The following is a 25696-nucleotide window of genomic DNA, read 5'->3' on the forward strand; positions in this document are numbered from 1 at the left end:
TTTTTTTTTTTTTTTTCTTGCCACACATCATTTACTAACGAGAACTAATGACTTCCACGTGTGTGATTGTAAGGTAGTGTTAATGCAAATCTAGCTCAAATTGGGGAACGAAGAGCAAAATATTACCTCAGCACATTCCATCATTCTTCATCGTGTCCTTCATCTTATTAGCAGTTTGGTTCAAACAGCAGTGCAGATCCAACACTATATCAACAGGCTCTCGAAATAAGTGTTTTGAATGTCTCTTACTCGCATGTGGCAGTATTAGTCTGTGTTTCAAGAAGATTTCTGTACATTAATGTAATTACTTGTATTTATTGTTACTACATTATAATGTTATGTCAATATTTAATTTTTTATGAATTTGTTGGATTTTTGTTCATTTTCAGAAAAGGTTACGATTAAAGTGAAGTAGAGGGACTATCCGAGGCTTTTTCTCTCTTATTTGAACAAAACATCCTGGTAATGTTTTAGTTAATGACTCTCAGTGTACAACATGATCCCTCCAAAATGTTTTCTGTACTGTACATTACTTTCTGATACATACTGACAGGTTAAAATGAGAATGATAGTAAGTTAGTGAATTGGGTTAACGTTATGCTGATTTAAAAATAATCTACAGTAGGCATTTTTTAACGTGCAAGTGTGTATCCTATTGAGCAAGAAGACAGCTCTACGTTTAGTAAAGATGAGGGGATGAGTTTATTTAAATCTATAAATCCGCAGGTCTAATTTCAGATCTACCATAAACTTTTGTTTTCTACACTATGCAGACTGAATGCCAAAACAAAGGCAATCGCTGTTGTCGGAAGGTTTAATGTCACTTGTGTATTATGTAATAAAAGAACAAATAGTTTTACATCCCTCCATATGAGAGCAGCTTGACAAAATTTATTATAATTTAATAATGAGGAAATAGAATTAAAACATGTTTACAAAAACATTACAATAATTCTTCTTGCAACTTGCATGGTCTCACTCTTTGCTTCACTCATTGCAACACTGCAGTTTGGATGCTTACTCCCTATTTGAAGAGTGCTGACTCTAGTTTTAAAGTCATAACGGAGTGTTTGTCAATTCAATAAAAAAAACTTTATTTGTACCAGGGGGGCAATTCAAAAGGAATACAAAAGTCTTTTTTTTTTAATTATTGAAGGCTTGAAGCTTGGCTAAAAGATTTTAAAGACCCTTGTGGTAGACACTTAGCCTTCAACGCAGTCTTTCGTGCTAAGCTTTCCAACAGTCTTTGTCAAAAAATCATTGAGCAATATTCTTAAAATTTTCATATGTGGTCTATGCTGATTTCACCACGAGAACAAGAGTGGTATAGTCTCTGCTGACTTCTTTGAGCGATTGTGCTTCCGTTGTTGCTTTCAAGAGTTCAAAGCTCTTTCGGTCAAAGCACTCGGTCACTCTTAATGCCCAACCCAACTCTTTCTGGGGCGCGTGCTACGCTATGAACTAGCTAGCGCCCTTTGGCCCTTCCTGTCAGGCCCCTCTACTCTGGACTAATGTGGGTTGATGACAGTATACCGATGTTGGGGCCAATGACAGTGCCATGATTGAGGGGGGGCGCCAGTTAGACAATGCAATGGTGTATTCGTGGGTCAAGGGTCATGTTTGATCAAGGGAGGGGCCCCTTCCCGGTTCGCCCATTCAGCACAGAAAGACTTCTGGGAAATCTCTGTGATCTGTGGATGGGGGGGGTGGGGGAAGGGGCACGAAAGAGAGCTGACCAGGACTCCCTAACACAATGCCAAAACGTTTGTCAATGTGTGTCAATTTTATTTTAAATGATGCTGATTCATGCTTTGCCTTTCTGCATTTACCTACCTATAGTTGTACAGTAGTAGTTTTCACATCATCTCCTTCAATTTTGAGCAATGAATTTTTAACAAAGACAGTTGTAAATAATCAGAATGGTGGCTACATTTTTGTTTTAGTAAATTCCATGTAGCATTATGGTCAATATGCTGCAGCTTCATACAGGAGCTCTTCTTTCATCACAGACACTTTCTTTCAAATGTGCCATGTGATGCCATTAGCCTAGTGTTTAGCATAGATACCCCATGTACAGTGGTTGTTTTCCTCGAGATTGGCAAGCCAGGGTCAAATCCGATCTGTGGCTCCTTCCAGCATGTCATTCCCCACTCCCTTTCTCTGCCAGATTTCCGACTCTATCCACTTTCCTATCTCTCTAAGGCATAAAAAAGCTGAGTAGAAATCTTTAAAAAATATATCCTTTCAGTTATCCTTTTACACACACACCAATGGCACCAATGCAATGCTTCCCATCAGGATCCAATTTGTTTAATGTCTTGCCCAAGAAAAATGTCAGCATGCAGACCAGACGAGCAAGGAACGAACAACCAGCTCTGCAATGGTGGAAAACACCCTGAATAATAAACTGATGCAAAAACATGCGTATCATTTGTATATTTGGTGTGATGTACGAGATTCCGTTCCTCTATGCGTGAGTGGGGATGTTTGTATCAGTCAACTGTTGGGATAATTACAGAACCCGGAGGACTTGTAGGCAAAGCTAATGAACCTTGCATGTTCTAATAAAACACATGGCACTTTAATGTGACCCATTAGTACTGATTCTCAAGGTTTTCTGAGGACATTTTAACATAAAACAACAGCAGGAAAGCGTTTTGAGCAAAGCACTTAAAACTTTTGAGGGATTATGTTTCAACAGAACAACAATTGCCCTGTACAGTAATTGCTTTCCTTTAATGACTGGAACCTTTGCAGAAAGCTCAGTTTCTCCTGTGAGGACCTACACACTATCCAGTTTATCTAAAATGATTATCGTAAACTTATGCCATCATGTGGAAATACATAGAGACAACACAGTATAATATATTTTTATTCAAACTATATTTGCACAAAAATCACTTAATGTTGATTTGACCCAATTACTTTATTACTCTGCAAAAACAACTAGACAGAAACATCCTCTTTTGTCTTTAATGATTTACTCATTTGGCAACTAACATCACTTACATGAGCAACTCCAATAAAATGATAATTATCAAAAGACAATTTGTAATACAACCGTTTTCCCAGGTTTTGAATTTGCATTTCTTCCTCCCTGTTAAATGGAGTGAGAGGTCGCAGGGTGTTCCTGTCCAGTACAGTCCCTCGCTGGTCAGGACAGCGCCACACGCTGAGCTGCGCACTCGTTCAACTCTGTCTGTCGTTTTCCATCCATCCGCACATGTAACACCCCCTGTGATTATCCAAGCACAGTCCAGCCCTTTCTCCACTCCCTCCTCTTTTACTGCTGTCTGTCTCTGTGTGTGTATGTGTGTGTGTGTGTGTGTGTGTGTTCACTTGTCAAAATTAGTTAGACTTTCAGTAACTTGGTGAACCCGGAGGTAAAACAAACTGCTGCCGGGTTGTTTGTCTCCTCTGCCATTGGACTAGCTGCTCACGTTCTTTTTTGTCTAAAACGATGAGTGTGTTCGATGAATTTGCTAGTTCATTTAAATTATAGCTGAAATGCAACAAATGATGTGCATTTCTAATCACAATCATGTTTGAGTTACAAAGCACAAGAACACACAAATGATTTGATCCTAGGCATACCTTTAAACTTCAATTCAACCCGTTCTTTTCTTTCACTTTTTGCAGTGCTCGGCCTCCTGTGGAAAAGGTTTCAAGTCCCGGAAGGTGAGCTGTGTGACTGGATCAGGCCGTCCTGTCTCAGAAGAAAACTGCCAGCCCTTGTCTCACAAGCCCAGCAAGCAGAGGCGCTGTCGGGGGGGACGCTGTCCCAAGTGGAAGACTGGCAGCTGGGGAGAGGTAGGACTTTTTAACCCAGCTATAAAACACACATATACCCCTTTAATTTTTTTCTCTAGCTCCTTGATAATTCGTACCAGCTTGCTGGGAAGTATGTGTGTTTGTGTAAAAACATCTGCTGCTCAACCGGACTGTATTTATTTGCCATGCCTGGACCACAAAGACAGCATGCATTTACACATCACATGGTGGCTGTTGCACAGGACAGTTACAGCTAGTAAGACAGTCAGAGGGTTGTGCATCCTTGTCTTTTTGTTTGTGATTAACTGAGTTCAAGTCAAGCCTGCGATAATCCATTTCTTTCATGATCTCTTTATTTTCTCTTTCTCTGACCCTCACTTTACCCTACTCTGTCCCTTTCATCCTCTTTCTTCTTGATGCTCTTGCACTCACTGATCAGTTTTTTTTTGTTTACACATTTCACATTTTTAACATCTGCCTCCCAAATGTTCTTTTCTTTAAACTTCAAATAAAAGAGAATATCCACAAAGGTACCGTGCCACACATGCAACGTGCCCCTCAGAGCACGTCTGCTTCTTTTTCTTTCCTTTTTTACTGTCTTTTTCACTTCTTGTGTCCTCTTACTGTGAATTTATCCCACAGAGCACTGAGCCACATCTGTGCTCCATACGTCAGAGAGGATGTGCGTCTGCTTACAACAGCTGTGAAGCAGGACACATGCCAGCAGAGAATGATATTCCATACAAATGCTCTTAGACAAGTACAGCATGGTAACCAGTGGAGCAGCAGGCTGCATAGCCACTCAATTTCTTAACTTACATTACATGTTGTGGGCTGCTTTGGCTCAGTGGTAGAGTTGGTCGTCTCTCAACCTGAAAGGTCAGGGGTTTGATCCCGAGCTCCTGAAGTCACGTGTCGAAGTCAAAGTGACCTTGGCCAATACACTGAACCTTAAATCGCTCCTTCTGCTACTTTAAGAGCGTGTGAAGGTTTATGAACAAATTAGTTCATATTGTACTGATGGACACTTTACAAAGCAGCCTTTATCACCGCTGTGTGAATGGGTAGGTCTGAGCTGCGTTTTTTTAAAGCGCTTTGAGGAGTCCGAAAAGTAGAAAAGAGCTTTTCAAGCTTAATTCCATTTACCACTTACATATATAACAGTGAAATATGTAAAGTTGCAACATGTGAATGAACTGTAAATACTGATATTTCTATAGATACATGTTGAAAACTTAAGCTGCTGAAACTCCTGAACAGATCCAAACATCTGACGTCACTTCAGTTGGATGGTTTACATATTTTCATCGCTTCAGGTCTCTCTACCTGCAAAAATATGAGAAGTTCAGTTAAAAGTGTCATTCCTTGTGTACACATACATATACAGGGATACAAAAACATTGTTTTCGAGAGTCTTCGTGCAAATGTAAACTCTCTGTTTCAAGGCTGCTGTAATTGTCATGTTCACTTGCATTACTCTACATTACTGTGCAATGGGGTTTATTCAGAATCCCACTTTTGTCTGAAGAGAGAGAGGACACATACACAGTTACTGTTAAATAACAACTCCAAAAGCTTTTGATATATATATATATATATATATATAGATAAAAAAAAACAAAAAACAGACAAAGTATGCTTTGATCAAATCATAGAAGTGTTTGAATTATCTGGGCCAGGGGCTGAGCATATTTGGCAAGAGAAAAGATCAGATGGTTTATCCCACTCTTATTCTGTCTGCTTTTTTTGTTGTTGTTGTTTTGTTTTGGGTTTTTCGTAGCAATGTGTTCTGCATTAGCTGCAGCAGAAAATACAAACTTTTATTGAAAACACTTGACTGAAGCTTAGACAGTTTCACAAACCCACAGCTTTCCAAGCTCCATCTTGAAATTCTTCTGTAGAGACAAAAAATATGACTTAATTATAAACACTAAGGCTTGATTGTAGTAGACCAAGCCAAAGAAATAATACTCTGCATAATGTAGAGCGCTGTCTTGCAAGTATTGTTTAAAGATGCTTAAAGGCCACAGCTAAAATCCTCAATTCATGGGTTCATAAAAAAATAAACAAAATGATGCAATTAAATGTAATTGCATGTTATTAAATATCAACTATTTGATGGATTCTTAAAAAAGGCCTATACTCGAAATGCCGAAATGAAATGCAATAAATAAATAAACACATAGGATTCAAGCAATTATATCATCAATTTTCACAATATACAATAGCTTTAAAACGAAGTAGAAACTTCATAAAGTTCGCTTAATTCTGAGGCTTTATTCGTATTGGGATAGTTGATCATTGATTACTTCACGTAAAACCGTATTGTAAAGGCCTATTGTACTTATTCAGAGTAACAACAGTTGAATATGAGTTTTTCGAGGTCTTACCTGCTCTACTCTCAGTGTTCAGCATCGTGTGGAGACGGCATCCAGCGACGGGAGGTATTCTGCCAGGTCGGAGGCCGACGCAGCGTGCAGGAGAGCGGCTGTTCTCAACGCTCCAGACCGGCGTCCAGCCAGAGCTGTCGGGTCGCTGATTGTCCCTCCCGTTACCGGTGGAGAGAAGGAGAGTGGCAGACGGTAAGCACAGGAAAAGCTCTGAGAATCGAAAAACGGGGCGAGGGTTGTTTTTTTTGTCAGTCATATTTGGTGAAGTCTGACTGGCTACCTCAGTCGGAGGCCAGAGGGGAGGAGAGAGCAGCGTGGCCCTGATAGAGATCAGATGAGCAGCCTTTTTTTTTTTTTTCATCAGACACAGCGTTTCAGAATGAATGTTACTGATTGGCCAATCCGCTGTTTTAAGAAGCGGTAGAAAAGTCACTCATTCTAAATGCACGCAAGTGGCGAATGACGCAGTATTTTCCAAACACTTGACCTAACAGAGTGAGATTTGTCCAATTTTTATGTGCTCATACTTCTGGTTCAAAATTGCAGTTTCTGAATCAAAACTAAATGTTCCTTGTGTTCAGTTTTTTTTCAAACTGCAATTCACATTCAGCAGCAGAATAGCAACGTTTTTACTTTAACTATTATACAATTACCAAATAATATTCTACAGCTTTAGACTGTTACAACAGGCATATTTGATATTACTGTCAAACATTGATACAACTATTTGATCATTTACATGTATTACTATTTGTTAATACACATTAGAAACCAAATTAAGAGGTTAATTTTATTATTACACTGAAGTGGTTCGCCTGCAGTCATGTCTAACTTTATTGAATGTGTACATTCCTGCTGAGTAAGAGCCAGTCGTTTTCTATAGGCTTGAGGCTACACAAAGTTGTTGAGGGTGATAAGTACAGGCAGCTGCAGCAGGAGGCTCTCCACTGTGTTCAAGTGATGTTGAATCTGGGTCAATGAGCAGCATGAAATGTCTTCTCAAGAAGGACGGTCTAATTATTCTGAAGAACTTTTAAGAGCACCCTGCCTGGGTGTCCCAATTAACAGCTGGAAGTAAGTAGAACAGTTCACCTGGCAGGAGTTAAAATTCCTTTGTGTTTTATACACTTACATTGAGTCAATAAATAGGAGAGGATGTTGAAGATGTTTCTGAAGGCCGAAATCACTTAGAATAAAGTAGTTTTCCTTAAAGTGCTGTCTGCTGAAGGAATCCATCCATCAAGCAGGGTCAGCTTTACACCTGATTGATGTGGCAGAACAGCTCACGGAAGTTGTTCCAGGTATGCCAGTGGTTTGACAGTGTTCAACACAATCAATAGTGATTAAGCCAGCTGCATGCATTGCACCACAGAGTGTTTCTGACAAATGGAAGCTTCTCAAAGACCGTGTAAACATGTTGAGTGCTGGAATGACAACTCTTGCAGACTTGAATGCTGAATAGTCAAGTATCGATGTCGTAAGACATCTGACTGAAAGTCAAGTAAATATTGCACTTTTATAGAAACACCTAAAAAAATAAGCCAAGCATAATGACAGCTAGAAGTGTCCCAATCCAATATTGATATTGGATATCGGTCTGATATTAGCTAGAAAACGAATATCAGATTTTATCGGACTGCATCCAAAATCTCAGATATAAGCGCTCCTATAAGCAGACCATTTAACAGACTTTAAAAGTTTAATTTGTTTTTATTAGATTTATTAAAGTTATTTTTCAGTCTTCTAATTATTATTTTTATTATTTTATTCAATTGTAGAATACTGTAGATATTAAGTTGAAGGTTAACTTGTATGTGACCATTTTGGGTCAGTTTTTCACACACCTACTGTTGCTGACTATTGTTCTCTGTTTGAGTAACATCATTTGATCGAGCCTTTTCTAACATTACACACCACAAAATAAGTAATGAATGTTTGTATGATTCGTGCTAATATTGCATCGGTCAATACTCATGGCTGCAATATCAATGTGAAAAAGTATCAGGACATCACTAATGACAGCTAATTTCACCTTGTCCATAGATAAAACCTTCATAGGCCTATATCATAATACTTTGAATGCTATATTAATTTGTGGTTTGATTGAAGTCTTTTTTCTGCTGCTTTCTAAGCCATGCCATGCTATCTATTTTATGCTATGCTATCTGTATCCTTGACCTAGCCTGACCAAAAAGAAAATGCAAGTACTTTCCAAATGATCTTTTCTTTTTCAGAGGCGACTATATCTGCTTTAAGTCTATAATTGCTTAGAGGATGAATATGTTTGCTCTTAATAATTTGTTGATAACAATCATTTTGTCTATATGGGACCATTTGGATGCTAAGATTTAAGGCAGGTGTTGACTCTTGGTGAACTTTGTCTCTGACTTCCATCAGACACACTGTTGGCAGAGATTGTAAGCAGTTACAGAAGTTAGCAGTTGTGTAATCTCTTCACAGAACTTGGCAGCATCGACAGCTCAGGATCTTCTGCTCTAAAACCACAGAGCTTTCCTCCTGTTCTCCTGTATTGACATTTTGATGCTAAAGTCTCTCGTGGTGAAGATACAGGCTCACTGAAAAATACACATCTATGACTGTTACGCTCTATTTGCACATATAATTAGGTCCAGTTTTACTGAATGAAAAAAAGAGGTTGTTTTCCATATCATTTTGGAATGTCTAACACAACCCCTACCTGACTTGCAGTGTTTTTAAAAGGCCCGTCTTTGTCTTCTCTCCACTACAGTGCAGTAAGTCGTGTGGGGCGGGTCACCGAAGACGAGACCTGCAGTGTGTGGACCACAACCAGGAGGAGGTACATGAGATCTACTGTGTGAACCAGATCAGACCTCCAGACATAGAGAGCTGTAACACCCAGGCCTGTGAGTACATCTGGATCACAGGAGAGTGGACTGAGGTGAGAGCAAAATATACTGTGTGCCTTTTCAATAGTATTGTTCCACTAATGGCTTTAAGAAAAGTATGTATCTGTCTATCAGCCATAAATCACCATCTTCAAGTCCAGTGATGAAATGATAGAAATCACCCATGTGTCCTGAGCAGGGCTTTTGTTGTTTCTCATACCCATAATATATTCTGTCCTCCAGTGCTCATCCAGCTGTGGCCAGGGCTACCATCAGCGTCTGATCTCCTGCAGTGAGGTGCATGTGGACGATGACAACTATGAGTATGGCCATCAGTCTTTGTCCAACTGTCCAGGGACACCTCCTGAGAGCTACATGCCTTGTAATTTGGACCCATGCCCGCGTATACAGGAGTGGCGGGTTGGAATCTGGGGTCTGGTGAGCAAATCTTTCACCCTCTACTGACCTCAGCAAGGTTTTTTTTTTTTTTACTACTTGAGTGGAGAATTTAGTGAAATGAGACGTGTATTCAAACTCATTCAACTTCTAGTGTTGAATTAAGAGGACACATTGGACACAAAAAAATCACAATTTCAGAATTTTCAGAACATGTTATGAGCTCCTAATTATGCACAACATTTATTATAGGCTTCTAAATGGGATATGGCGTCTTCTTCATTTGACTTAACCCGTCATGTCATAGCTTAATAATAACTTGGCAGTCATAAGTTGACCTGACAGTCATCCACAAGTTTTCTTTTCACACTTGTGTGGCTCTCTTCTTCCTCCCCTCCAGTGTACAGTCAGCTGTGGTGAAGGAATGATGGAGAGGACAGTGCAGTGTGTTTCAGCAGATGGCCAGCAAAGCAATAAATGTTCCCTAGATGCCGTTCCAGAGGCCAAAAAAATCTGCAGAAATCCAAGCTGTGAGTTCTACAAGAATACTGCTGCTTTTTATTTTTATTTTTCAAAAGGTCAAGACTACCAGGGATACACATAGGCAAACTGAAGGCATCCCAGATTCTGGTATTAGGTACGCCTTGGCCTGATCTGGTCATCTAGGGAATTGGCCTTCAGAGAAATATTTATGATCTGAGGCAATCATCAAAGATTCACTGTCCAGTGTATTTTCTTCCCTGCGGTAGGATGGGACATCAAAGAGTGGGTGGATTTTAGTTTTTCTTTGATTCGTTGCAGGAATTTACCACACTTCACTGAACTCCTGGAATTTTCTGTGCATGCGTGCTCATGTGTGTATGTACGGGGCTTTGTGTGAATGCCTGTCCTGTTTGGAATCATTTAACAATACAGTAATGTCTGCCTTCTAATTTGTATATATTTTTTCTCTCAAAGGCAATTTGCCTTCCAGCTGTCTAGATGTCCAGAGCATGAACGGCCCCCTTCCAGACAGTGAACATGTTCTCAATATACAAGGAAAGTCAATCAAGGTAAATGAATATGTCCTCATTTAAACACAAATGCAAAAAAATAGTTTTGAAGCCTGTTATCAGGAATCTGTGTATGGGTCTTATTTCTCCTATGTTTGGGGTGTAAATGGATAATGGGTACATAGCCATGGGAAATAGGGAAACACTGTTGGAAACAAGTTGCTTTAGAAGAGCCTTTTTTAAGCACGATAACTGTGTTTGTACCTTGAGATGCTTTGACCTTCAAGCGTGCACAATTACACCTTTTGGTTCAATAAATGGAAGTGGCTTGATGACATTGCTGAGAGTTACCTGGTTCAGAGTAGTGTAACTGGAGCATCTTAAATAGGGCTCCTTTTCCTCGCCACATTTGATATAATTCTGAGGCACCTATCACTTTCATCCCTTTCCCCTCGCTTTGTTTACCATCTCTACATTTCCTCCTCCTCTCCTTTTCTCTCATCAGGTCTACTGTGCAGGAATGCAGACTGAGGCTCCGCAGGAGTACATTTCCTTGACGACTGGAGAAGGAGAGAATTTCTCAGAGATATTTGCCTTCAGGTAAAAAGCGAACAGGATAACAATGAGAGCAGCCTGCTCATTACAAAATCCAACCCACTCCTTGCAGTGTTTTTGTCTGTAAATGAAGGAATTCCATGGAAGTGTAAAGTCAAGCTGTGTACGTGTGTTTTTCTTCTCAGACTCAATGACCCCACCCAGTGTCCAGCCAATGGCTCAAGAAGAGAAGATTGTGACTGTCGGAGAGACTACACCGCTGCTGGTATAACCACCTTCTCCAAAGTTCGCCTGGACCTCAATAATATGAACATCATCAGTAAGTGGCTCTTACACAACTAAAACCACATCCTGGACCAGTGTTAAGTCTACATTAAGCTCAAACAAACTTCCATTGCCGTTTAATTACGTACATGCCCACAAGGGTTAATGGACTCAAGATGTCCTTAAGGCTCCTTTCAGGAATACACAATTACAAATCTCAAGCGGGTTAAAATTAAACTTCTCTAAGGAGATGAAATTATACTGATATTAAGTTGACCCTAAAAGTAGGGCTATATGGAGACCAATTCAATAGCACAAATGTTGGTTATTATGTCAGACGTAAGCTTTCATTTTAAAGGGTCATCTGAGGTTCTGCAGCGACAAATTACAACACACACATTTCTAAGAACATTTGTCACCGCTCTGGTTTTTTTTGTTATCCAGCTACAGATTGGCAGTTTGCTTTCACCCGGGAAGGCAAGAGTGTTCCTTTTGCCACAGCTGGAGACTGCTACAGTGGAGCTCGCTGTCCACAGGTGAGAACAACAACAGCTGTTCATTTTTACAGTATGAAAGGAGACAGTGTTTCAAATCATACTGGAGAGCATAACTATAGCTGACACTTTCAGTGGTTGTTTGTTTCTTTAAAATATCTTCTTTTTACTTAATTAGTGTGTCAAGACATCAGTGCTCCTCTTGCTCAAGAATGAAATGTATGCAGTGTAATAAGAAGATATGTGAATGTGCTTCCTTCTCAGAACCACTCCTGTTATATGGTCCCCAATTCCCTCCAAACAAGTTCATTGCTATTTATGAATTCAAAACCAATATTCATTCATGACATTAGGAGCAGCTAGTGGTCTTATCTGGCATGTCTGCTTCTCACAGAGCTAACAAACTCATCATTGTCTTTATTAAAGTAGCAACAATGACAACGTTTATGTTTTACCCTTTGGTCTTCTTGATACATACATGTAAATGTATTTTTATTTTACAGTTTGCATGTCATTTGGTTTGATGCCATGTATAAGGTGTGCTCCATACTACCTCTGAACTCGAATCTGAGAATGACATCATTATCAAATTAACCGCGCTCCATTTGAGAGTTGGCAACAAGAAGAATATATACTTTATTGATCCCATGAGGGGAAATTCAATTTTACACTCTGTTATTGAGACATGCTGCACACACATACAGTAGGTTCAAATAAACGCATGCACAAACATGATCCAGTGGACATGCACTGATGGAAAGATGTCAGAGTGAGGGGGCTGCTGGCGACCCTCCAGTTCCCAACCCAAGTCCCTGCAGATTGAGCTACTGCAGTCAGACAAGCAACATGTATGCCTCCAGGAGTACCTTTTGTTTTTTAGCTAATACTTGGCAATAACGATACACTACGTGATAGTTTTATCTGTCAACAGATAGAACTTAAACTTGCTCGATACTTTTGGTACTAATAAACACTATGGTCACAGGTGGATTTTTTACTCTACTTCTGAAGGTTCTCCAGGTTTACAAGTCGAAATTCCAACCTCAGGAGCCTTCCTGATGACATATCTGAAATTTCCAACTTCAGACATAAAATGGAACGTAGCATTAGACCTAATGTTCAATTCCTGCTGCAGTCTGTTGAATGTGTTTGATCTTGTATTTTTAAGTCGCTTTATCAAAACACATCGGAAAGGTTTCCAATATTACATCACATAAACTAAATTCAAGGTGACAACTGGTTTTTAAGCTCTTCCAATCTCCTCTTTTAGGGACGGTTCAAGATCAATCTCTCAGGAACGGGCTTCAAGGTGGCTGATGACGCCTCATGGATCTCCCAGGGCAACTATGCAGTGGTCGATGTTCAAAAATCACAGGTATTGATATTTAAGTCACACATAAGTACAGTAAAGCTGTGAAGTGACACCATGGATTGGTCATTTGAAGTCTCGGCACAGCCCTCAAAGCTAACTTTAGTTTAGGGGTTAATCCTTTACTTCCACAAGCACACCACCACATCTGACTTCAGCAGTATTCACATAGTGAGACAGAAAATGATGGTCAGTTAGAACAATATACTTTTTCAAATCAAATACGTTAAGATACAAGTCAAAGTTTTTATTTAGTCTTGCTTTTGATTTCTTTGGGCTCAAATGTCAATCAACCATGTCCTCGACTTGTACTACTCTGACAAAACAATGAAAGACAGACAATTAAACTGAAACGTTTTCACCTAGGCCTGATATATTTTGCCTCGAAGTCTCTGATCTGTTTTTTTTATGTACTCAGTTTAGAGCTAAAAGCAAACAAGGTCCCAGGTGAGTTCTGTATTCCCAGCTCCACTTCTCCCCATAGGCTGAGAAGGACTCTTATTGGGCAGCTGCTCTCAATCCCTACTCAGCCCCCCGACTCAATCCTCCGCTCTTTTGAAATGGAGATCATTGCTGGAGAGGGCTTATTGGTGAAAACATGAGGCACTTGTGATGCCAAAAAATGTTCATAGTCTGATATTCATAGTCAGTAGAGCCGCTCTGGGCACTCCAGGCACTTTAAATAAAACCAGGTTAGGACTGAGCAAACACTCAAACAGAGATGGGACACACCACTCACTTCACACTGTGGCTGTCATGTCACGGTGTAGTACTTTTGCCGTACTTGTCTGCTGCTTTTTCCTTTTTGTTGGTAGATGTTTGGCTGAAACCACCCATTATGTCAAATGTAAATCATGAACATGAAGTGCTAGTGATTACATTAGCATGTATTTTTTTGCTCTTTGCAAAGAGTGATGAATCAATTCAGACCTGAAGACAACCTGCCTGGTGGGCCTCAGTCTTTGTGGGGGTATTGAAAAGGAAAAGCTAATTTCAGAGCCACAACAACAACCCTCTTGAAATAACCCTGAACAAAGATGGGATTCTTAAACCACATTAGAGTGGCAGAGGCATTTCCTTCCCTGTAAAGCTTGTTTTTTATTGAGGACCATTCAAGCTCATTTGTGTATCACCCTGACAGTTTTGCTTATTGATGTGAGATAATATCATCAAAAGTATCAAAAACTCAAGGAAGCTACCTTAAATGAAGCATCTGCATGACTGACAATATTTAAAAAATGTGCTTATGATCATATGAAACTACAGCTCTATCCCCCCACAACTCAGGTTATTGCTCTTATGTCCACAGGATGGCAGCAGAGTGTTAGGAACGTGTGGAGGCTACTGTGGTAAATGTACACCGTCCTCCAGCTCCAGTCTGCGTGTAACATTGGAAATGATGTGACGCCTCGTGCTCGTTGTGTCTGTGTTTCCCTCATCTTTGGTGCTACAGACCCGTCCCTCACGTGACCTCTTTGAACTCTTGTGTATGTATAGTGTAAATTAGTCTTGTGTAAGTACTGTACAAAGCAATATGAGAATGTCTTATTTATTACACCCTTCATTTATTTTTGTATTATATAATTTAACACTTTTGTGATGTCTTTAGATATTTGCCATTTGGACTTTTTAATACTGTCATTACTCCACATTCTAAGCCATGTGTTGCTTTTGAGATTAATTATGTTTGTATGCAGGGAGGTGTCACTCATCAATGGGTCTCTTTTTTTTATACATGGCACATGCTGGTCTAGCCATAGACTTGTTTAACACTGTGTGCAGTCGGGCAGCTCCATTAGAAGACTGTTTGGTTAAGTGAAACACTCACTCTCTTTTTGTACATTTCTTTCCCAGTCCAGTCGATTTTCCATTTATAAGTTGTTGACGACTGGGTTGTGGCAATCTGTGGAAGAAACTTGGTGCCTCCCAAGATAGAACATTTTCTCATCTTGGTTTACTATTAGGATGCTATACATATGTAGTGAAACACATTGAAAACGGGGTATCATAAACCAACTGGATTGTTAAACTGCAGTTTAACTAAGTCGTCATTAGTCTGTATCCTCTGAGGGGAACATTTTAATGATTCATCCATCAGCATCACTTTCGTCCTTAGCATGAATATATTTATATTTTTTAAAAGATTAATTCTTTCCTTTTGGTTGATTTGAAGAGCAAAAAAAAAACAAAAAACATTTACACGTTTTTTTTTGTTTTTTTTAAAGTGAGCAATCAGCCTGCGTGATGATACTGTACCTTTAAAGGTATCCAAGTGTATAAGTCAGGAAAGTCTTGTTGGAGACAGGTCAGGTGTAGGGAGTAAATGGGATGTTTACTCACACACAAACACACTAGAACACTTTACTGGATCACAGGAAATGCTAGTGGCAACATGAGCTGAAAAGATTAATCTGCGAGACATCAGAGGAAACCACGTTCCTCTGTGTTCATGGATACCTCTGTGGTAGTGTGCAGTAACCAGAGGGGCAATGATCCTCTCGTTTTTATAGAGTAGACATGTGACCTTATCTTGAGTAGCATTAAAGACAGACTTCACCTCGGGGAAATAAAATTCCAGCTGATACACAGGAGATATAATGCACTGGTCTGGCCCTGGAGACACCTCCGTAACTGCTCACAGGCATGCTGTATGATTTCTGTCCAGCTGCTGCCTGTACAGAGAAATATTAACTCCTGTACCTCACATCTTTCTCTCCAGCTTTGTTATAAGAATCGTCCTAAACTGTCCATGTTGGGTTCTCAATTTTCCTTTTTTTGTCATAATATCAGGGTACGTTTTTTTTTGTTGTATGCACGTTAGAAATGCAGTGTAGTGCAGAAACAAATATACACAAAACACTTCTTGACGCCTTAACTGTGTATAGGGTCAGATGTTCCTCCATAGTGTATGTATGAACTCATTAAGAAGCCATATTTTGTCCTATTAGATTTTGATTATAATGTGCTAGTACAGTGCCTGATGTGAACGTGTGCACACCTCAGCCAAAGGGAACAGTCATATGTGTCACTAATGATGAAATCAGTTTTTAAAGTAGGGAAGGAAACTAATTGTGCCTTAACAGTTGCAACTGAAAAATGCACTTCTCTTTGTGAATGTCAAAACTTAGCTCAGTCCTTAAAGTTCTCAGGTGTCATATATAAAGGGATTAATATTTTATTGAAGTTCATGTTTTATGTATTTTATGCATATTTGTCATGTTAATCAAATACTGAATACATATGATTGAATTTACATAACATGAAATGTCATTAACTGCTCTATTTTATATTTTTTTATCTGTGACTGTAAATACATTTGATCATCACTTCTAATTACCATAAAGTATATGAACCTGATCAAATTCCCTGTTTTACCATTGTATTAGCAGTTTGATGCTGCCAAAAGGTTATCTGAAGGCTCTTTAAATCCTGAACACACAATGGTAAGATTGATGTACATAACATTTAATTCTCCCTCCATGCTGCTTCTTCCGTTTGGAGTATCTTATTTATCCTCAAGAAAGTTGCATAAAAGAATGAAGCCCTATAAGCACCATTATCAACAAGCTCTACATTCATAATTTCCTCAGTTTTCAGTCTAGACAGTCTATCTATCTATAAGAAGTGGGAGGCACAGCACATCTTTTTTTATGAAACTGTCAACAGTTTCAGTAAGCTGCTATACAAGGGATACGTGGAGGTGTGAAAAGGGAAGATATAGAGTGTTCATCAGTTCCCAGGTGATAGATGTGATTGTATAATTTGAGTCATAAGCTGATTTAGAAACATTCCCTGTGTCAAGTTCAGTTTATATACTTTATGTACATACATGTACAATTTAAAAGGGCAACGTAAACAAAGTCTGTTGTGCGTGTCTGAAGTTACTGATTGGTGATGTGTTTTTTAGATCTCGTGCTTCCTGAGTCTCCATTGACTCTCCTCATAAGTTGCACATGGGCACTGGCTCCTTTTCAATACAAGAAATAGGGCCTTTGATGTGCCCATAAAAGCATTAAAAACAACCACAAAAAAGTAAGCAGCAGAGACATACATCCTATATGAGCTGAGAGGTAAAAAATGAGTCATGCAGTGTCACTGGATCACGGTAGACAGTTTAATAAGGAGGATCAAAGCAGGAGAACATAGCATGACAAGTAAGCTTTTTTTAAATTTACATTTGTCTCCACAGAGTTTAAATGACATAGCCTACCTGTAGGTACAAGTGCATCTGTTTGTTAAGTATGATAAGTCAAATAGATTGTTTCCTGAGTAAAAGTTACCAAAGTGCAGGTTAATTGTTTTTTTAAGTATGTTTTAGCTTGATGTGGACAAACTGTATATTCTTCCACTCTCTACAACAGGGTAGTCTTATTTACTAAGCAGATGCAGCCATGTGTAATCTATCTGCAATACTTCTCACAAATAGTTCTATGTTAACTGTTGACAGATTCGTCAAACTGTTTGTTTAAAAGGACAAGGACTTGTGAATTCGGAGTCTGTACCTGCGCCACACTTCAGGTTTTCAATAGAAACTCTGAAAACAATGTGGCATCTATATATGGGAATGAAGTTTCATTGGACAATGGTTTTGGAAGATGTAGTCCAGTTACTGCTGATATTTCACATCTGGTTGAGAGTGGAGATATTGATGTTGACTAAGAAGGTGAGTTAATGCTGTATTTGCTCTATGATTTGCATTATAAATAAAGAACTATCAGGGATAGTCAAACAGAAAGGGACATTTTTTACATAAACTGATGAAATGAGTTAAATGTGCACCTTAAACGGGCATCAACATCTGTGCATTGTACGCGTTTGCTTTTGTGAATGTGATAATTTTTGTGGATGTGTCGCTATGTATGTCATACAGCTTCCATATATTCTCCTTTGCACTGTACATTCAGTATTTTGCGTGGCTATAGCCTCACTATCCTTCCCACAGGGATTAGACCAGTGACCTCAGCAGCATAGGCTTCAGAATGTCTGAGACATTCCCAACACTTCTGAACATCATGGCCACTACCTTGCAAATAGTTGGCCCCTGATAGATTGAATGGACAGAATAAGAGGTCCTGGCTGAGGACTGTTCTTTTACAAAAATGAATGCGTCATAACTTTAAAAACTACAACACTCACTGTTGACTCCCAAGTTGAGCCTAAAAGCTTTGCTAAATTTCTTACTTTTTGCATTGCTTTTAGAACCTGCAACAGTGTACAAACCTTCGACTTAGGAAAAATGAGAAGTATTTTAAAGATCCTAGACCACATGATCATCACTCCTGAAGGTTATGAAGAGAGAGATTGAGTTGCATACTCCAGGTATACACACAAATAATGTGGATATGTAAGTATTGTATTTGTATATGCATTTTTCGTTCTGTTTGGAGCTATTGTTCCGTTTAGGAAATTTTGAGAAACAAAATGTTTTCATCTTCATCCACTTTCCCTTTTACAAAAGAAACAAAGTGTCTCTACTGCATGTTCCTTGTTTGTCCTTGAGACAAAGCAGAGAATTCACACTTCTCTTCTACAATGTATTTCAGTGTTATAGAGTTATTTTGATTCAACACAGCAACAGCAGCTTATTTTTTCTTTTGCCAAATAAAAATGTAAAAAAAGAAAAGAAAAGAAAGATGATGTGCATATTACAATAAAATATTTTTCATTTTCTCTGTTCATTTCTTTTTACTTGTTTTTTTTCCCCCTAAAAATAATGTAAAGAATAAAAGAAAGCAAACTATTGGGCATAACTATGAATTCTCCCCTTTGTTCTTCTTTATACAAAATACAAACCCTGCTTAAGTTCAGTTTAACAAAGTCACCAGCCCTGCACCCTATCATCTGACTTTTTTCTTCTTTACTCACTCTACTCATTTGACTGTAATTTGAACAAATCAGTCAACAGAAGAATCTTCAAAAGTCAGAGTTGAAAGTAAAGTGGCTAATGTAATACAACAAAAGCAATCTAGGGGGGGGGGGGGAAATGATGATACTGTCCATCATCTAGAACCATTGGCCTTTTTCTGTCTTCATTTCTTTTTAATTTACTGAACCTTTATTTGGACAGATCATATCTTTTAGAATTAGGATCAATCACAATAAACCAGACAGTTAGGGCTTTGGTACTGTGGTGACTTCAGAGTGACATTAAATGATTGACTTCATGAATCCTTGCAATTTTATGGAAAGTGGACTGTAAATGTGCTTATATGATGTCCAGCCTTTGCTTTGTAAGTTTGCATGTTGCAGCCTGTCAAGTTAATTGGAGCCAACCAATTTAAAAACACACAATGACAGCAGTATGAAAAGGGCTACATTTAGACCTAAGGGAAACAAAAAGTTAGGGTGCACAGCCTAAGTTTCTTGCATGCATAGAGGTCAGGAGTATTTTTCAGTAAAAATATAAATGAGGGAATTTAAAGAAGAAATGTTAATGGACATGTAATTTTTAGTGCCAAGGGTATATAGTGACACATAGTGAAAACCTTTACTGTATGAGTGTGACCTTCATACTTCAAAAGAAGCCTCCATACTTTAGTAACCATACCTCCAAATGGAAACTGATTTTGTGAAACAAAGTGGTGTTTCAATTAGGATATAATAAAAGAGTCTTTTTGAGTAGTTAGCGTTCTAGACGTTAAAGCTCATCCTCTGTAATTTACTACATGACACTTTGCCCCTTCCTCAAGCTTGTCCTCCATTGGCTGTGAGGAAACAGGGTGGAGCTGCTTTACGGAACAGACCAGCTCCATTCATCAATTATAAGTGCTTAATAGGATAGGATTTCAGCCAGGGCTCCGTTTGGCGTTTGGAAAAGTCGTCAGGGACTTTTTCAACAAAAAACGATCTCATCTCCTCTTTCCTCCCTGCGCCATTCGTCTCTGTGCCACCCGCGTGCGCCTCAACCCTCCCGGGATCCGCCTGTCATGTTCAGCCGCAGCTACAAGAGGAGAGAATCCAACAGATTGGTAGGCGACACAGACTTCGAGTTGCAGCGGTTGTTTCCACAGCACATGTCTCGACTGGATTTAAATTTGAAAGTACACATAAATTGTTTGGTGCGAAGTTTATCTTTCCTGTTTCTGCTCTGTCATGTTACTAAGGGCGTCAAGTTACAACTGCTCTGTTGAAATAACGCTGTCACCACCTTCTTATCCCCAGGAGAAATAAATTAGGATTTTATTTATTTAACCTGTAGCTTTTTTGACAAGGCTACAGAACACTAATTTGTTTGTATTTTTACATTGTTACGCAGGAATGTTGAGTTTCTGTAGACCTGATTAACTGCGTGTCACTGTGTTTAGGCTTCTTATAGGAAGTCATTAAAAATCAGTTTTGACTTTACACATTCCTACTATAGGTAGGCGTAGGTTAACGTTTAGTGACTATAACTACGGCAATAGGTTTAAAAGTTATATAGGTAAAATTCAATTTAAGAAGTCACCAGTTAGCTAATGACATTATTCCATTTGAAGCCAGCATACTGTGTCTCAAAGAACAAAGCCAATAAACCCATTATCTCCTGTTCCAACTTGTTCCCAGCTGAACTTTGCAGATGAGCCTCAGAGAGGACAACCCTGTGTCACCTGTGGAGAACAATGCCCTGGCTTTGCCCTTCACAAATGGAGGTAACAGCATCACTTCACAGCCTGACCAACAACACATTACAGTGAAGCACATGCAACAGTTGGTTTCTTGCTGTTGTGCAGATGTTTGGATGCCATATCAACTCAAGTCTGCTCTTATATCAATTGAGGCATTCAACAGTGAATTTCAAACACAAGTTAAAAATAGCATTTATGTCATTACTGCACTGCAGCATTATGCAAATAGCCATTTGGAAAAAATAGTGATATTTCAAAAGTCTTCTTCAGACAGAGTTGTATTCAGGAGAAATCCTTTGAGATCACAGGGACTCCTGAATAGAATTAGTCACCCATGCTACTGTGAAGAAAGAGTTGTTCAGCCCCCTGTGTGCTCCGAAATAATAGTTTTTTTTTATTGTAGAGAGCAGTCATGCAGCAGGGACGATTCCAGTCTGCTGCTTCTTCAGTCACTGGGAGGATGTGGATGTTGGTATGCTGTGAAACAAACTGTATGTTGTTAAAAGAAGAGCTCATGCTATGAAGTACAGGTGGTTTGTGTTAGTGTGTGAACGAGTGTGACTAATGTGTGCAGCTCTGTTGGAGGAATGTAACACAAATAGCATCACTTTCATGCAGGGAGAGCGTTGAACATTGTTAGTTTATCAGTCTCAGCTGATTCTTATAAAAGCACATCAGTCAGTCTGAAGCAATGCCTGAATAGAGATGTCATGAGGTAGAAGAATGTCTCTTTACTGTTTGGGGGCAACTGAAGCTCAATTTGTGGAAGCAAAAACATCATAATTGTTTGACCTCCTCAGTACAGAATAATATAGCATATGATATAGCTTGTGGTATTTTGGTGAAAGAGAATTCACTCTGTTTTGGAGCCAGCTTGTTTGAAGTTGACATTGCAGCCATGGATATGTGAAGAATTCCCCTCTTAATGGGAATCCACAAAAGAAGGGGAGTGTCCGACTATCCAGCGTTCTCTGCTGTAAACTATTACAGGGGCAACGGTGGGCTCAGGAATGCACCCTTTAATTGCATGTCTGGAGTCTCACAATATAAAGTCAACTTTTTCCTCTCCAACAGACGAGAATAAAACGTCGTCATTGGACACAGACTTGGGGAGCCTGACTTTTTGTTCGGAAGTAAAAAAAGTTGTTTTATTACTCCAGCTAGTCTTTGTTCCAGCGAGGAACACATGCCGATCTCACAAAGAGTCTCGCGTGTTTGTTTTTTTTCTCAGGCAAAAGTACATGTGCTTTCACGCTTATCTAGTAAGGTGCATTAGTAGTGCTGTGTTTTGGAATGTGTTGGACTTTCTGTGACCCTGAGGTTAGAAATGGGGATAGTGAGGATGCAGGTTTGCACATAGCGCTCTATAGCAGATGGTTTGTTTGCTGCCGAATTTGCCAGAGCAAAAAACATCATCTAAAGAAATGGCAAATGTTTTTGCACCTTGATGTGGAGTGTGTTTTCTGATGGCCATAGTGTGGATGTTCCCTGACAGGTTTCACCAAAGTAACTTTCAAAGTTGGGACTTAGTGATGTAAAGGTATTTTCTATCAAAGCTTTTTAATTGGTCAAAAAGGAATCGCCTTTAGTGAAAATACTTGTTTTACATTGTTTTAATGTAAAAATACATCGATAATGCTTTATTTAAATATATTCGGCAGATAAATGAACATTTAACACAGAAACCCATTAAGAAAAAGGATTTGTAAAATGTGTTCCCTCTTGAGTGACACCTTTTGTCTTTAAATTCAATATTTTTTTAATCTTTTAGGCATGAAGCCCATATATAAAATTGTCCAAAAAAAGTTAATGTGCAAAGTAAAAAGTATTTCCACTATGCATTTACCCCCAAGGTCTCCTATTGCACACGTTTGTTTTGGCTTTGATTACTGTTTTTTCACACTTTGCATGTAAACTAGCGTGGAATATAGAAACGAGCTCTACAATTGATGGTGCTATAAGCTAAGCTACTATGTCTCTTTACACTTCTTGAAACATTTAACATTTGTTTTGTCTCAGAATTTATGAAATATTGATCAATTTGGAAAATATGCATTAGATGATTACGTATTACCTCAATTTTTTTGTCAATTTTCTTTCTTCCTCCTGTCCTGACTTTTACTTATTTCCACCAAACTCCTTGTGGTTGCCAGCTTAATCTTTTATAGGAAGTCGAGTGTGTTGAGGCATTGCCCATTCAGAGCCCAAAGAGGAGCGCTGGCTTTTTAAAATCACCCAGGCTTACAGAAACATTGAGCCAAAGAATTTGCTGCTGATGTCCTTCGACTCATATGTGAGTCTTAAACCCAGTGTTGTGCGAAATGTTCTTTCCTTGTGACTCAAGAGATTTTTTTTTAAGGAAGGGAAATGTAGTCTGAAATGAGGATTTTCTGTGAGGTTTTCAGCTTCATCCTGTGTGACTGGATTTTCTTCACAATGACAGAAGTGAGTTTATGGTTTGCATCTTGAAATTGGCTCAACACTTCAGGAGGTGTCACCAACGTGGACTGGCAGAAACTTCAGGATGCTCTGAGACTATTTGCATCCCATAGGCTAACCTAGGATGTCATAGCCCAGTTAAAAGACACCTTTCTTGGCGTGCTCGGTAAAAAAAAAAAAGAGCTTGTGTTACCAACAGCGTATCTGTGTGTAACTCTATCAGCTGAGTGGGCTGCTGTGGGCAGGTCTGGTATTTCAGTGGATCCTCCTTGCACAACAAGCTCTTTCTGAATTATTAATGCTTGCCTTTGGCTCGATGGATTTTTCCCTGTGCTAATGAGACTCATTACCAGGCTTATTAACATGTGCCTTGAGTGGGTGTGCTACCTGATCCGTCTGATCACATCACCACTCCTCCCTGCACGATGCTGCTGTGGTTTTAACCTTCGTAATTTGTGTTTGAAAGGTTGACCTGTTGGAAGGAAAACAATGGACATTGACCAGACTACACAGGAGGCTTAATTCCATAAAAGCTTTCTATTTGCTGTTCATTCATTTCCTCTGGCCGAGGGCACAAAATGTTAAAATGAAGTGGATTGTGTTTAGGTTGTACAACGTGGTGTTACCTGATAGCAAAGCTGAAAAACACGTCGAGGAGGAAAAGGAGTTTAAAGCAGGAAGATTGAAGTAGTACAAGAGGGATTGGGGTTGATTAATAACCCAGCCTTGAATGGCTTCCTGACGTCTGTCCCCTCGGTAACCTGGTCTGATCTGCATAACACAGGCCCGCTCTGTGGCCCCCTCTCTCTATTCACTGTGTTAACAAGACGGCCTGGCAAATACGACTGTCAGGGCGCTCCAGCCATAAGAATGAGCTATTTGAGCAGAGAAGAAGACTCAGTGTGAGGCGAGGAGGCAGTGGGGAGAGAAGTAAGAAGCCATAGGTGGTTGGGGCCACACAATAGAATCTCAGCAGTATATCACAAAAGCTACGTCTGTGTATCGGTATGGAGATGTTCGACGTCCTCCTCGCTCGGGTTGAAAACACTCCTTGCTCTGCTCTCCTCTCGGCTTGTAGAATTGGAACAAAAACCAGGTTTGATAGCGAATGGGTGAAGAGATTAATGACCTCTTACACTGGGATTTAATTCTCTAAATCGAGTGTTTTGTCTTTTTTAAGGAATTACATGTTGACAGGTCTACTGGGTTATGACATGTATGATTGATCGTCCACAGATAATACAAACCCTGAGAAGTGTGACGCCCTGATATAAATCATAGTTTGACCTTTTGTGCTGTCAGACGGTGTTTGTCAGACAGAAAATGTTGCTTCGCTCCCTCTCCACTCTCTTTCTCTTACTTCTGCCACCGTCTCTGTCTCCAGCTTCCTTCCCTTGTCTTCATGTTTCACCTCCTCTCCCCCTTATAGCCTTCATAAATTTACCTCATGCTTACAAGGACCCAAGTTAACGAGACACAAAGTTGACATCTGTGTTATGTTCTCCACAAAGATCTCGTATGGCGCTTGCAGAATCACCAGTGGTCGAGGCACGAATGCAGAGATCCTGAGGGCCTTGTCGGTCAGCTGATGCATTCCAGTGAAATCCCAGCATTAACATTCAGATGCCAAGATGACAAGGCACAAAAAAACGCACACATAAGTCAGATTTAGAGAAAGGTACAAAGGAGCAGGCGCCATAGTATTCCTCATTTCCTGTCACCCTGTGGATAAGATTGGTAAGGGTTTTAGTAATGAGCACAGGTAAACATTAGTTGTATACAAGACGGCTGAACTATTGTCTTATTTTGAATGTTTCACTGCACTTGGCAAGCCGTATACCCATATACAACCCATGTTATTGCTTTTTTTAGGGGGAGCATGTTGTCTTTTGTTTGATTCATGTTGTGTCGTGTTTTATCAGGATGTGTATTCGTACTCCTATCAGCAGAGAGGAAACGATCATTTTGCACACACTGTACGACGCCATAGGAGTCAGAGACAAGGAGAGCGTGCCTGTGAGATGGGGCCTTTGTTTTGCGTGTCCTACTTTGTTTTCATCGTTAAGGTTATGCATACGGAGCTTTGTTTGGCTGTCAACTTTATGTCATAAAGAAAGACGGATGTGGAATGACAGCAGCCGGCGTCATGTCGTTTAGCAGGTGGGACCTGTAACAGGAGCTCCTCTCAGGTGTTGTGTTGCTCCTCTGTTCTGTTCTCATTATTGCTCTCTAAGCTCTTACTATTGTGACTGTTACTCCTGTATCATATTGATTGACTAAAACTACGTGTGTTTTCTTTGGTTGTCTTCGATTCATGTGAAACTTAACACAGGAGTAACAATGGTGCAGTTTAATCACTAATATAAAGCACCATTGTATTTAGAATTGTGGACTCCCCCCCCCCCCCCCGCCACACACACACACACACACACACACACACACACACACACTTTTGATTTAATAATTAATGCCAAAGGAAGGTTCAGTCAGTCAAGAAGAGATTTTCAAGGGTCAGAATTGTTAGCGCTGCCTTATTTTTTACTCCTATCATTTTA

General features: G+C 39.5%; 2 protein-coding genes across 2 annotated transcripts in view; both read left to right on the forward strand.

The window, feature by feature from the left end:
* Nucleotides 1-3600: 3600 nt before the first annotated feature.
* Nucleotides 3601-16397, forward strand: LOC306822083 (A disintegrin and metalloproteinase with thrombospondin motifs 9-like; the record flags this gene model as incomplete). Its single annotated transcript, XM_079340817.1, has 11 exons — nt 3601-3810; nt 6177-6353; nt 8911-9081; nt 9272-9466; nt 9825-9954; nt 10382-10476; nt 10922-11016; nt 11157-11290; nt 11680-11771; nt 13000-13104; nt 14408-16397. Coding segments are annotated over 11 exons (1500 nt in total), but the record flags the coding sequence as incomplete, so codon positions are not given.
* A 3429-nt stretch (nt 16398-19826) lies between these two features.
* prickle2b (prickle homolog 2b) overlaps nt 19827-25696 on the forward strand; it is an 86054-nt gene continuing 80184 nt past the window's right edge. The window contains exons 1-2 of the mRNA XM_079341270.1: nt 19827-20066; nt 20641-20726. Coding sequence (XP_079197396.1) covers nt 20025-20066; nt 20641-20726 — 128 coding nt within the window. The 5' untranslated portion in view covers nt 19827-20024. The remainder of the gene's footprint in view (nt 20067-20640; nt 20727-25696) is intronic.

This window comes from Symphodus melops (assembly GCF_947650265.1).
Source record: "Symphodus melops genome assembly, chromosome: 4".
Lineage (NCBI taxonomy): Eukaryota > Metazoa > Chordata > Actinopteri > Labriformes > Labridae > Symphodus > Symphodus melops.